Genomic DNA, 13,683 nt, shown 5'->3' on the forward strand with positions numbered 1-13,683 from the left:
TGTCCCACTCCCACCGCCCACCGTCATCTCAAGGGTGAAGATGTTATGGCGAACCGTTGTCGGGTCGAAAGAGGGAAGGAAGGGAAGGAAAGGAAGGGAGGATGATCATGCCATAGAGCATGTACAGATTAAGAGGAGGAAGAGGGATGGAGATGATGGTGAGGGTGGTGGGGGTGGTGGGGTTGGCCTTAGGCCTAGCCGTACTCTAAAGGCTCCCAGATGTGGGACCTGAGATTGTGTATTTGTAAATAAAGTGTACATTTTATGTTAATATTATATATATTTTTGGTTATTATTTCTTAATGATAATTAGTTATCTTAGTCTTTATTGTCGATTAATAATAACTCATGCGACGTCCTAAATTAATCAAAATCCCTATAAAATATGACACTTAAACCTAAGGATAACAAGTTTCCAAACAAACAAAACTTACTTCGGGGCACTTTAGAACCCCTAAAACGACGATCCAAACATTTAGGTGTATTTGATGTAATGAGCCGACATTATTGTACAGAAAAAAAGATATTAAGTTCTACATAAAATATTGATATTTCGGTGTTTTGAAACATGACTAATCTTCAAGCAAAGTACGGAAAAAACTTTAATTTTTAAAAAAATTGCCCAAAGAACAAAGGCGGGGCGTATTTTGTTTTCTTTCACGCACAAAATTTGTGCGTGAAAGGACTCAAACTTTTTTTTTTTTTTTTTTTTTTACAAGCTTGGTCCTTTCAACTTAGTTATGTTTATTTTTGTTTTTGTTGTATTTTGGTTCAACATTTTTTTTTAACCTACAAAAGTCGCGGACTCGAGTAAGTTTTATGGGACAGCTAATAAATCAAACGAAGTCCTCCTGAACAACCAAAAAATCATATCTCTAGCCTGTTTGGCTAAGATTCTGAGAAGTCAAAAGTGCTTATTTTAAAAAATTAAGGTGTTTGATCATTTTTTTACGGACAAAAATAAGTACCATTTAGTAGCAAAAGTTACTTTTTAGAAGCTAAAAAATAAATCTTTTCCTCATAAGCATTTATGGAACTACACAAATTACTACTCTAATATTGATAAAATTATTTTTCGAATTGATTAGTCAAGCATGAACTATTACTCTCTAAAAATACTTTTTTGAATAACACTTCTGACAAAAATAAGTAGATATCTAAAACGTGGCTAAACAAGGTATTCTTCTTAGCACCATACACAGTATCTCTGAATCAAATATTTAGATAAATAAAAAATAGAAATTCTATGATAGTCATATTAAATACTAGTAATATATGTTTCTGGTTCCAAGCAAGGATCATAATATGTCGGATTGTTAGATAAGAATTAACAAATAATAAAGAAGTCATCGCAAAATAAAATAAAAAGCATAACAAAGCATAATGTATGAAAGAAAGAGTTACGACAGAAAGAAGAAAAAAAAAAAAAAAAAAACAGTTACGTCTACACAAACTCTCTCTTTGTATTATTATAATTTTGATGTGTCATTTTGTAGTATTATATTTTACTGCATGTATTGTATTTTATCGTTTGTGGATATAATATTTGTGTAGATTGTATTGTTTCTTATAGTTTAATATTTTTGGCGTTTCATTTGACTTTATTGTCTCGTATAATGACTGATAAGTTTATTCAAATTCCTCAACTGATGTATGTACTTATCAAAACTACTCATAAAAATAATTGAATTTCGTAGTCTACCATCAATTACGTCCTTAGAAAAAATAGAGAAGTGATTTTGTGCGATAAACTTGACAATCGGATGACTTTTATGTGATTAAAAAAAATAATAGAAAAGTGACTTTTGTGTGAGAAACTCAAAATTGGATAACCACCGGTGAAATTTACTCTAAAGTGGCTCATTTTATGCCGGTTGTCAGCATATTGCAAGTGCAAATATTATCCACATAGCACCATAAATAAATAGTATCACAAAAGGCGTAGTAAGGATTCTTCTCTTCTTCATTCTGGACGAAACTCCATTCCTTGAACAATGAGGCCACTTTTTCCACCAAGATGCCTAATCTCCATTAATCGCGCATCAACAACTCTGTCTTCTGCTATATCGTTGAAAAAGTTTCCCAGTTCTATTTCCATCCATCCATCATCTCTTCTCAAGGGCAGCGTCGCTCTAGGTCCTCGTCCTGATAAACGCACAACACTAGCTCGTTGCTCCGCTTCATTGTCAGTCTCAGAATCAACAAATCTAACAACTGCATTAGCATTTCCAAGGCCATGGTATCTATCTTCCAATTTGAACACTAGATAAGCAACATATTTGGTTCTTTTCGACAACATTTGAGTTTCAATTTTGCCTCGGATATCAAGCCAACAGACCCACTTGAGTGTAGCCACTTCTGAGAATCTACAAAAATTTTGCACTTGCTCAATACTTATATTTAATAAAGTAATTTCTTTCAAAATTTCTAGTACATGGAGAGGAAACGAGCAAAAATAAAACCTGGAGTCCGGGTGAGATAACCATTCCCAATACCGTGGTGTATTACCCCAAGCAATACCGAGTTCCCTTGCTGCTACCATAAAACATTTCTTCCCCGTCTTCTTATCTAGCGAAAAGCTCTATATGACAGATCAAATCACAGACACAAAATATTAGGAATTAAAAACAGACCAAAAGTGACAAGAAAGGTCACTTATGAATGGGCCAAACTAGTAACTGGTAATTGCACGATTTTCCCAACAAATGGATTGGTCTTTAATTTTTGCCCTTCAAATGAACTGGTCTTTAATTTTTGCCCTTCAAAATCGAACTTATGTTTAGAGGGACATAAGTTACGCATCATAATATCCACAAGTTATACTGTGACCATTAAAACCATACCGCTGCATTGCTTGTAAATTTCACAGGCAAGAATTGAAGACCAGCCCATTTGAAGGGCAAACCGTGCAATTACTTCGGCTATTCTTAATGTGTTTGATTGGGCTCGTCACGGGCCAACCCCGCTCACTTGACATGATTAGCTACAACCAGTCATGCATTCCACCATACATAATACACATCCGTAACATCCTAATATCTTCATTGTACAATTACTCGAATTCTCTTGTATTCATGAAAATAACTACTTGAAAGGTGGTCTGGGCCTAGACCACCTAACAGCCCTTATGAATGGGGGCAGGTCAGTCATTGGCCTATTCGTATCTCGTCGGGCTTGGCCTGTCACGGCAGACCCTGCCCACTTGGCATGACTTCCACAATTCCACACATTACGCAGTACGCAATCATAGATATTAGGCCTTTTTCATTGACAATTAGTCGAATATTCTTGTATCCACAAAAATAATGCAGTTACAACTAGAGTAAAACTTTAAACTGAAAAGTTGATACACTTCGGATTGACAATTAGTCGACTATTCTTTTATAGAATCATATTTTCCCTTTCAGTACAGAATCTTAAAAAAAAAAAAAGATCCAAAAGTTCTTACACAAAAGTGTAAAAGCGTTCTATTCCGTATAGTTTAGGGGCAATTTTGGCTCATTTCAGTTCTCTCATCCAACTCTTTTTTAAATTTTTTTTTTCCTTTTGTTTTTTCTTTCTGCGATCTTCCTTTCAGCTAACTCCATTGGAAAGTAGTTCTGTTTTCAATTAGATTATGCTAAATTGAATTTTGTTTTGATAACTAAGCATTTTCAAGGGTCAACTAATACACAAGTTTGAAACTAGAAAAATAATGTGCTCATCCCTCTATCCTTATAAATAGGGCCCTATTTTCAAAGTTATTGGCTGTAACAAAGCCCGAATTTTCACCAAGAGGAATAAAAATATAAAAAAGTAAGCACACGAAGCAGCCTAGAGAAATCATACCAGTTTGCCTCCGTCAAGAAGAATTGGAGAGTTACAAAGGCTGTAGTAAAGTTCTTTCTTGGAAGGAGAAACCATTAAAGAGTCTGATCTACAAATAATTTGTTGATAATCAGACGGCAAAAATGTCTCCCACACAACGTCGGATTCAGCAGCCGACATGAATGTTCTCGATACAACTGAAGACCTGGCGACATCTTTCGGCGATGTTAAGCAGAGAATTTCAGATATGCAACCTTCCGGCAGAGACAGAAAATACTCCATTGGAATAGATCAAAATTTCTGATTTTTGTACTGTCTATATAGCAAGAAAATAAAGAATTTATTTGAAACTTATTTGATGGGACAGCTAAGTCAACCAAATTTTTTTTTTATAGGAACTTCGAAGATGTCACTGGGACAGCTAATGAATCAAACGAAGTCTAAGCCGGCAAGCTAAGAAAGTGACAATATATGACAATTTATACAGTACGTTTGAATCAAATATTTGAACAAATAAAACTTGAAAGTTTATACTAGTCATCTTAAATTCGAGATAAGGTCCAAAATAGTTCCTTAAGTTTAGCCGTCGATTCAAAACTGTCCCTTAATAGTCCAAGTATGCAAAACAGGTGCATTTTATTTCAAGCAAAATAATCCCGTCTAGTTCGTCCTGAATCCTTCAGTGAGCTGCTTATAAAAAGAGCCCCGACAACAGAGGCGGATCCAGAGAGTAATATGCCGGTACACAGGAATCCAGTAGCTTTGGCCAGATCCTATATACGTATTAAATATCTGGACGAGATATCTATAGATATTTAATTTAGATAAGTTAAGCCAAACAAACCCAATTAATTTTTTATTATTTTCAGGTGGTTATGAAGGCAACTTATAAGCCAATCCAAACGGGCTCTAAATATCTACTAGATATCTATAGATATTTAATTGTGAACGTGAGCCCAATATATTAATTTGAGGTGGTTATAGGAACTCATAAACTTCAAATCCTTGATCCGCTCTGCCTGATAAAACAAGAGCATCGCTACCCTCCTTGACACTCCATTGTTCACTAACCAGCCAAAGTACAAACTGACCAAGCTCAGTCTCTGTCAAAATAGACGGAAATAGTTTGCTTGAACTAGAAGTGCACCAGTTTTACAGACTTAAAGAACTATTAATGCACCCGTTTATACATAAGGGACAATTTTGAATTTGAGGCCAAACTTGAGGGACTATTTTGCATTCCTATAATGCATATTCTGTGCATCAGGATTTACCCGAAGGAAATATGACCCAAAATTTCCTTTAGCCAAATGATGTACCTGTACAAATTGAACCAACATTTCACTTAATATCAATATATTACGAGGAAACTAATCTCCCCTGTTTCTGGTTAATGCTGCACAAACAAACTTATAGTAGTATATATATGGAACATATATGGAACGATTACATTTGTAGGAGGCACCAGAACAAATAGTTTTTCATAGAGCAAATCATTTGGTGAGAAGGGCCGCATTCAGAAGAATTTGATTCTATCCAAAAGCTGTGTTGCTCGGACTCTCCAAAATTGTCGCGGCGTGTGTCGAATCCTCCAGAAGTAGCGCATTTTTGGAGGATCCGACACAGGTGTGACAATATTTCTGGAGAATCCGTGTAGCATAGCCTAAAAGAGAGAGACTCATTCTCTTGTTCATTCTGGTCGAAATTCTACTCCGTGAACTAAGAGGCCGCCTATCCCAAAACGACGCCTAATCTCCATTAACCGCGCTTCAACATCTCCGTCCTCTCCAACACCATTGAAAAACTTTCCCATTTCTATTTCCATCCATTCATCAGCTCTTCTTTGAGCACTAAAGAAACCAATTCTCCTGACTTTTTGTCGTTCCTCAGCCTCATGATTGACAAATCTAACAACTGAATTACCAATTTCAAGACCATCAAATGCATCTGGCGTTAATTTGAACACCAGATACACAGCGTATGCTGTTCTCTTCGACAACATTTGACTTGCAATTGTTCCACGGATATCAAGCCAACGGAAACCCGGGAAATAAGCCACTTCTGAGAATCTGCAAAAAATTCACTTTTCTCAATATATGTGGTTCATTTAAAAGGCTAGGATCAATGATACATTTTAATTATATTGTGTCAACAATTATGATTGATTTCCATGAACTTTCTCATCTTTTGCAAAGAGATGTTTCTGATCATTCTGCTTTTGCAACCGATACTGAAAGATTATGTTGCTTGAACTCTTAACAAATGTTGACGGGTGTGTGTCGAATCCTTTAAAAGTAGTGCATTTTCAGAGGAACGACACCAGTGCAACAACATTTTTGGAGAGTTCGAGCAACCTAGCTGGAAGATATAGGCAACTGGAGCTTTTGAACAATGGGGTCGATTGAACTCAATATTTTTGACACGGAACACACACGTGAAAAACTATGAAAAGTTAACAGATATAGTCTAAAACCATAATTTCAAAAGTATAATGAGTTTCTACATATGCAAACCTTAACAAGGAGTATTACAGAGCAAATATTGGAGTTAATATGGCACTACATGCTCATGGTTGCAAATCCATTTTCTTGTGAAGCCAGTAATTCAGCAGAGGCAAATTCAAAACTTTGAGTTTATAGGTTCTAGATTTTAGAAAAGGCAATTTACTGGGTTCTGGATAAATGGTTTATATGCCAGTGGATTTCTTAACACAAATATTGAGTTCTGCTGAACCCGTAGCTTGAGCTCTAGGTCCACCTCCGAGTGATTGCTGAAATTTCGACAATTAGGAGGCATTGTAGATTGCTCAAAATGAACTTTCTTGTGTATTTAATTAACTAATTCACCCTAAAGTACATTCATCAACACAGAAAATAGAAAAAAACCTGGATTCTGGGTAATATGAGAGTCCCCAATATCTTGATGTATGATCCCATGAAAAAACAAGTTCCTTTGGTGCCACCATAAAAAATTTCTTTCCAGTCTTCTTATCAAGTGAAAAGCTCTATTCAAGAGATGAAATCACATATACAAAGTACATCAGGGGAAAAAAAAAAGAGAACATGTTCTTCAAACCATTCTATTTCAATCCAACACAGCTTTCACAACTTCCAAGAATTCAAATACTTGATTAGTCAAGTTTTAAGTTTTAATGCGATGAAATCTAGAATTCAACATTTTGATATCACTTCAATATTTTTCCACTATCACTAATACGATAAGTCAAGTTAATTTAAGAAATGTCATGTGCTGTCAAAGACCCTCATATAAAATGGGACAAATGGAGTAACATTCACAACTAAAATTAAAAAGAGAGAGGATAAATTGCAGTTTTGATCCTCGGACATTATGAAAATACAATGGTGGGGTCCTTATAATATATAATTAAACATACTTAACGTTAAAACTAAAACAAATGTACAAGTCAAGTCCATTTCCAAAGAATCTAAATTGTTCATGTAGCACATCTTTTGGAGAGGATTAGTTTCCATTCTACCTTAGAACATTACAGAGAGGAAAAAGAGTTCAAAAAATGTGCCGATAGGTGTAGTTTAAATGTGATACTAAGTTTCGGAGTACTTTTTAAAATGTTTTCAGTCATTCATCAACCCTGGTCGAAAATAATGAGTTCAACTAACTATTAGTGTAGGGAAACTCTGATAATATGTTACAATTTTATCAGCTTACCAAAATGATTATAATAAGAGGTAAACATAAGTTCATAAATGACCTGATTGTATAAATATATTCACCGCTAGTGTAAAAAACTTAAACGGATAATGACACTCTTGGTCCTCCAGTTATTGGAAAATTCTGCCCTTGGCTGTAATATTTAGCAAGGTACATTTAACCTTCAAGTAACTAAAATGTGTGTTTTTGGTTCCTTTAGTTAGAAAATATGTAATATTTGCAATTATATTACCCTCAAATATAAAGTAATAACATAAATTTAACATAACACATATTGACTCATCTGGCATTTTAATAATTCATCAAATTTACGAAGAATCATAGTCATAGGCATCAAAAGTACACATATCAATTAAATTGAAGGCAAAATTTACTTAGTTAGATATCAAATGGAACAACATTGAAACCTGTCAATATTTGGAGGACTAAAAGTGCAAATTTCCCAAACTTAAAATAAGAAATCAAAAACAACAATTTGACTTTTATGCTTTATTTTTCAAAGAAAAAAGCAATAAAACCAAAAGTTACATAAAGAAAAGAGGACATACCAATTTGCTTCCATCAAGTAGAATTGGAGTATTGCAGAGACTTAAATACAGCTCTTTTTTTGAAGAATAAACCAAGAAAGATTCTGATATATTGATAATATGTTGATAATCACAAGGCAAAAAATTCTCCCAAACAACGTCAGATTCAACAATTGACTTAAATCCTTGTGAGACAATTGAAGATCTAGCAGCATCTTTTGGTGATGTTAAGGAAAAAATTTCTGATATGCAATCTTTTGGCAGTGACAAAAAATACTCCATGAAAAAAAAAAAAAAATCAAATGATTTCACAACTTAATGCAGAGTTTAAAGTTTTTTTCTTATTAGTCAACTTTGTGTTAGGTGTTAACAATTCTTCTAATATTAATGGGATAATACCTAACTACATACTCCCTCTGTCCCAATTTACGTGATACAATTTACTTTGGATTTTGAGAGTCAAATTTCTCTATTTGACCTAATTATATACTCCTTATATCTCAATTTATGTGATATAGTTCGGTTTGTGAGAGTCAAATTTCTTTATTTTGACCGTGAGTTTGGACATACAATTTTAAGTTTTTTTTAAATAATTTATATATTTAGAAATTATATGAAAAGTGCTATAAGTCACAATAATTAATAATTTAAAATTTTTAAAAGGACATACAAATAAAACGCGATAAATTCTTTTCTTGTTTGGCTCTTGAAAACAAAAAATATCATATAAATTGAAACAGAGGGAGTAAATTGTTTCTCGGAAACTTCGAATATATAAATATATAACGGATTAGTGGGACAACTAAGTCAAGCAGAGTCTTTCTTAAATCACCACCCAAATTTGAAAAAAAAAAAAAAAAAAAAAAAAACATTTTTCTTTTTGGATAACGATATATATATATATATATATATATATATATATATATATATATATATATATAGGCGAATATAAAGTCCTATATTAGTAGTTTAAAAAAAAAAAAAAATGAAATGCACGTAGACAACAGGGGCAGATGCAGCTTTCATCTTAACCTAATACTTTTCATGCGAAATGTATATTTATGTGTAAAAACCTATTAAATTGCAATTAATGATAGATGTGAATCCATAACATTAAATATATAATATGTTCAATACTAAATTTTTTAAAGATTGAACTCATATAACTAAAATTCTAGATCTATTTCTCGGTGTAGAGATACTATTAAATTTGTCAGTTCTTTTTTGAGAAAAATGATGCGAATTTGGTTCAAAGTGGACAACATCGCAAGTGATTAGCACAAATAAAATACTTTGTGCTGGTATGTAGACTTTGTCCGCACCTTTTGTCATTTCCTCAGCAATAACCATCTTAGGTATAATGGAAAAATTCAGACTAAAATATCCTTATGTTGTGCAAGTCATAACAAATATTTTGTAGTTGTAATCAGTGTTTAGATTAAACCAACTACTATAGCTACTTTAGCAATATGTAGATGCACCTTTTCATTTTTAATCTAAAATCCGAGTACAAGGAGGGGGATATGGCCTTACCTCCCAAACACAAAATAAATTGTCCAAAGGACAATTTCTTTACAGATGGGGAGAAAGAACAAAACATTTAAAAGAACACAACATTTAAACTTGAACAGGAACGTCTATATAATAAAACCATTAACATGCTTGAGTGTATCAAGACGTCTTTTTTAGGACAATAACGATCAACATCAAGTGCATATATAATAAAATTAAACAAGCTAATTTAACTTCGGAAATAAGAGCAACATAAATCACTCATATAAAGTAGTTTTACTTCTATTTTTATGATTATGGTGTATGAGCCAACTTGAATCCACTTCAATGACATAATCAAACCTTTCTGCGGCAGAGTCATAATAGAGTTATGGTTCTTCTCTTCTCATTCTGATTGAAACTCTATTCCTTGGACAATGAGGCGACTTTTTATGTGATCCCTCTTATCCATCAATCGCACTTCAACATCTCCATCCTCTCCTCTACCATTAAAAAAGTTTCCCATATCTATTTCCATCCATCCATCCCCTCTTTTTGAGGGTAGCTTCGCACTAGGTTTTCGTCCTGAAAGACTCACAAGGCTAGTTCGTTCATCAACTTTAGTGTGACTCTGAGAATCAACAAATCTAACAACTGCATCAGCAATGTTGTTGTGAAAGAACTCATTTTTCAATCTGAACACCAGATAAGCAACATATTTGGTTTTTTTCGACAGTATTCGAGTTTCCATTTTGCCTCGGATATCAAAGCAATTGATCCACTTGAGTTTAGCCACTTCTGAGAATATACAAAAAAAAAACTTAGCTTGATAATTGTATTTAATAAAATAATTTTTTCAAAAATTTGTACTCCATCTGTATCTCAAATTATTTGTTGTGTTTCTCTTTTACAAGCTCTTTATGAAAACATTAATTAGGAGGGATTTTTGACTATTTCATCTTTATTTATGTCTTAAGATATAATCTCTCTACATTGAATATTTACTCTATGTATGTGCAATCTTGAGATGTTTGTAGTCTTCAAGAATAATTCACACTAAGGATAAAATGGGAAAAAATTGATCTTATCTTGAACTTCTAAAATTACATATAATTTGAAATAACCATTTTCAAAAATCACGATAAATAATTTAAAACGGAAGGAATACAAGGAAAGGAACACTAGAAATTATTAAACCTGGAATTTGGGTGAGATAACCATTCCCAAAACGGTTCACCATCCCCTGGATTAGCAAGTGCTCTTGCTGCCATCATAAATCATTTCTTCCCAGTTTTCTTATCCAGTGAGAAAATTTATTTGACAAATCAAATCACAGAAACAAAACATGTCAGAAATTAAAAACAAATAACAAACAACAACAGAAATAGGGCCGGCTCAACAGAATAGGTGATCTAATTTTGAGAACCTTTTTTTCTCAATTGAGGAGACTGATATAGAAATTATTAAAATTATTACTAAGCAATACACACATTAAAAAATAAACTTAATACTTTACCTGATTTATTATTAATTCCAAAAATAGGTTAAAGCCATCAAATCATAGTGACTATTATGCTTTAAAAGACATTCAAAATAGTGACAATACTTTTTTAAATCTAATCCTTACTAATCTAAGTGCTTGAAATGACTAAAAAGACACTCAAAGAATTGAAGAAAACGTTAAAAACCAAGAGCTATAAGCAAGATTGATTCAAGTTGAAGTGAATAAGACAAAATTAGAAAGTATGAAGTAATTGCAAATTTAATTATCTACAACGTTCGACTATAATAACACCAATTGTATTTTTAGAAAGTAGACTAAATTTTTGAAATATGTGTGTAATAATTGGTAAAAGATTGACATCAGTTAATAATAATATTTCATTTATCACCAATAATTTAATAAGAACATAATATAATATAAATTATTTTGAGGCCTTATTTTTTGGGCACAAAGCCACTGCATTAGTGGCTATAGGGTTGAGCCGCTCCTTACAACCACTACACCTTCGTCCCAAACAATTTGAAATCGACTATATAAATCTCCATTTCTTTATTTAAGCTCATTTCATATCAACATCAATTAAAAGTAAACAACAAAATGGGAAAAAGAGGTCCCTCCCATGTTTATAACTACATATTTGTCTTTCGTTAATAGTTGAATATTTTTCTGCCCTCACCATTACAAAAGTGGCCCACGTTTGCCCTTGTATATATTTTTTTTTAGAGTCACATTTGCCGTTTAGCAAACAAAATCTTAACAAAAATATAAAAAATTATTTCAGAAAGGGTTAAAAGTGTTATATCCTTTATTGTTTCGGGACAACTTTGACCCTTTCAGTCCTCTCATCCTACTCCTTTTTCTTTCTATATTCTATTTCTGTTTTCTTTGCATTCCTTGATATTTCAGCTAATATCTATCAGAAATTCTTCTTTACAATCTTTCTTTCAACTAAACTCTATTGGAAGGAAGCGCTGTTTTGGTTGAAGAAAGATTTTAGGGCATCTGGGTGATGGTTTTAAATGGTGATGAAAGTGGATAATTTTACAAGGTTCTACTGACACACAAGTTTGAAACTAGTTAGTTAATGGGCTCGTCCAGGGGCGGAGCCAAGTAAGCCTAAGGGGGCGAACCCCCTTTCGGCGGAAAATTACATTGTTTATACATGGTTAAGATTATTTTTTATGTATGTATAGTAGATGTTGAACCCCCTTTGGCTTCTTCGTGTTTAATTATTCGTAGTTTGAACCCCCTTAGTGAAAATTCGGGCTCCGCCACTGTGCTCGTCCCTTAAATATCAGGTTTTTGTATGTCACCACTCACTATTAGTGGTAGAGCCCGAATTTTCACTAAGATGTCAAAATATAAAGAAGTAAGCACACAAAGTGTATAGGGGTGAAACCGAGGTCTATCAGGAAAGCCAGTCAGCAGCAGCCACGTGCAGGAGACTGATCTGGTTTGGCCTGAGGCACTCGGGAAAAACCCCATTTGCAGGCCGGGTGCAACCTATTTTTTCTTTTCGTCGACGTCAATGCCCTCGACACATCACTGCTCAATGTTGCCTAGATCTAATGAACAACGACCCCCTGGATTAGAAAGTGACAAAGCCGCTGTTACGAGGGCATCGCGCCTTAATCCGATTTTCTATACAGCTAGACCACACTCCCACCAACTCCTCTCCCATCGGCTGGCATCGAGCCTTGGATTACTGTTTGATGGGATGTTTATACTGCTTAAACGTCATATCACTTGTACTTTCATATTGAAAAGTCTAGGACTTGTGTAAATAATTATACGTTTTGGAGAGGAAGAGGCATCTCATCTCTCACACTTGCAACCCTAAAAACTCTATTCTTGAGCTTTGAATACAACAAGTTTCTCTTTATGTTTTATAACACATCGTCTATTTACTTTCCAACTTATACCAATTAGGGGCAGAGCTAGGTACGCTCCAGGGGTTCTCGGCGAAAAATTACAGTGTATATACAAGATTTTTTTTTTTTTATATATATAGTAGATATTGGATCCCCGGCTTCTTTGTGTATTTACTTCTTCATATTTTTGAACCCCTTAGGTGAAAATTCTGGCTCCGCCATGGATACCAATTGTCCCCGGATTAACCCCGAACAAAAAAAAATTGTGATCGATCATGATCCGCTTGTCTTTAACCCCATTTTCAACAAATTTAATTGATTAACCTAAAACTATTTTTTAGCAGTAAACACGGAGAGGTCAAGAGAAATCATACCAGTTTGCCTCCATCAAGAAGAATTGGAGAGTTACAGAGGCTGAGGTAAAGTTGTTTCTTGGAAGGAAAATTCATTAAAGAGTCTGATTGGGAAATAATTTGTTGATAATCAGAGGGCAAAAATGTCTCCCAAACGACGTCGGATTCAGCAGCAGATCACATGAATGTTTGCGAGACAGCTGACGACCTAGCAGCATCTTAAGGAGAGAATTTCCAATATGCAAACTTCCGGAAGAAATCGGAAATAGTCCATCGGAAGAAAACAAAAACAATTGATTAAAGTTGCTGAATTTGGATAATGTATATAGCAAATGAGTGCAAGCTTTGAACAACTTTTGTTATATATTACTACTTAATATATTAAGAGAGGATAAGCTATTTTTGTCGTCCCCACAGGCACTGAATTGAAATTTTGTAAC

The 13,683-nt window shown here is 33.8% G+C and overlaps 3 protein-coding genes across 3 annotated transcripts; all 3 read right to left on the reverse strand.

Annotated features, from left to right (window-relative positions):
* Positions 1-1,953: 1,953 nt before the first annotated feature.
* On the reverse strand, positions 1,954-4,125 carry LOC132040661 (F-box protein PP2-B10-like). The gene is made up of 3 exons (XM_059431318.1): positions 3,829-4,125; positions 2,463-2,581; positions 1,954-2,366 (listed from the first exon to the last, which is right to left on the reverse strand). Exons 1-3 carry the CDS (start codon positions 4,087-4,089, stop codon positions 1,964-1,966), a joined length of 783 nt encoding a protein of 260 aa, XP_059287301.1. The 5' UTR covers positions 4,090-4,125; the 3' UTR covers positions 1,954-1,963.
* Positions 4,126-5,091: 966 nt separating this feature from the next.
* LOC132040662 (F-box protein PP2-B10-like) lies at positions 5,092-8,420 on the reverse strand. The gene is made up of 3 exons (XM_059431320.1): positions 8,046-8,420; positions 6,693-6,811; positions 5,092-5,876 (listed from the first exon to the last, which is right to left on the reverse strand). Exons 1-3 carry the CDS (start codon positions 8,304-8,306, stop codon positions 5,498-5,500), a joined length of 759 nt encoding a protein of 252 aa, XP_059287303.1. The 5' UTR covers positions 8,307-8,420; the 3' UTR covers positions 5,092-5,497.
* Positions 8,421-9,519: 1,099 nt separating this feature from the next.
* Positions 9,520-11,174, reverse strand: LOC132040663 (F-box protein PP2-B10-like). Its single transcript, XM_059431321.1, has 2 exons — positions 10,713-11,174; positions 9,520-10,313 (listed from the first exon to the last, which is right to left on the reverse strand). The coding sequence occupies exons 1-2, from the start codon at positions 10,753-10,755 to the stop codon at positions 9,922-9,924; spliced, it is 435 nt and encodes a 144-aa protein (XP_059287304.1). The 5' UTR covers positions 10,756-11,174; the 3' UTR covers positions 9,520-9,921.
* Positions 11,175-13,683: the final 2,509 nt, after the last annotated feature.

The sequence above is a fragment of the Lycium ferocissimum genome, chromosome 12 (assembly GCF_029784015.1).
Source record: "Lycium ferocissimum isolate CSIRO_LF1 chromosome 12, AGI_CSIRO_Lferr_CH_V1, whole genome shotgun sequence".
NCBI lineage: Eukaryota > Viridiplantae > Streptophyta > Magnoliopsida > Solanales > Solanaceae > Lycium > Lycium ferocissimum.

Bases quoted from the DNA above. Each gene is read 5' to 3' on its own strand.
- LOC132040663 (XM_059431321.1), bottom strand. From the start codon at position 10,755: ATGGTGAACCGTTTTGGGAATGGTTATCTCACCCAAATTCCAG. The intron at 10,314-10,712 runs GTTTAATAATTT...GTATATTCTCAG, and splicing joins TTATCTCACCCAAATTCCAG to AAGTGGCTAAACTCAAGTGG.
- LOC132040661 (XM_059431318.1), bottom strand. From the start codon at position 4,089: ATGGAGTATTTTCTGTCTCTGCCGGAAGGTTGCATATCTGAAATTCTC. The intron at 2,582-3,828 runs GTATGATTTCTC...TCTGTCATATAG, and splicing joins TTCTTGACGGAGGCAAACTG to AGCTTTTCGCTAGATAAGAA. The intron at 2,367-2,462 runs GTTTTATTTTTG...AAATTTTTGTAG, and splicing joins TTATCTCACCCGGACTCCAG to ATTCTCAGAAGTGGCTACAC.
- LOC132040662 (XM_059431320.1), bottom strand. From the start codon at position 8,306: ATGGAGTATTTTTTGTCACTGCCAAAAGATTGCATATCAGAAATTTTT. The intron at 6,812-8,045 runs GTATGTCCTCTT...TCTCTTGAATAG, and splicing joins TACTTGATGGAAGCAAATTG to AGCTTTTCACTTGATAAGAA. The intron at 5,877-6,692 runs GTTTTTTTCTAT...AATTTTTTGCAG, and splicing joins TCATATTACCCAGAATCCAG to ATTCTCAGAAGTGGCTTATT.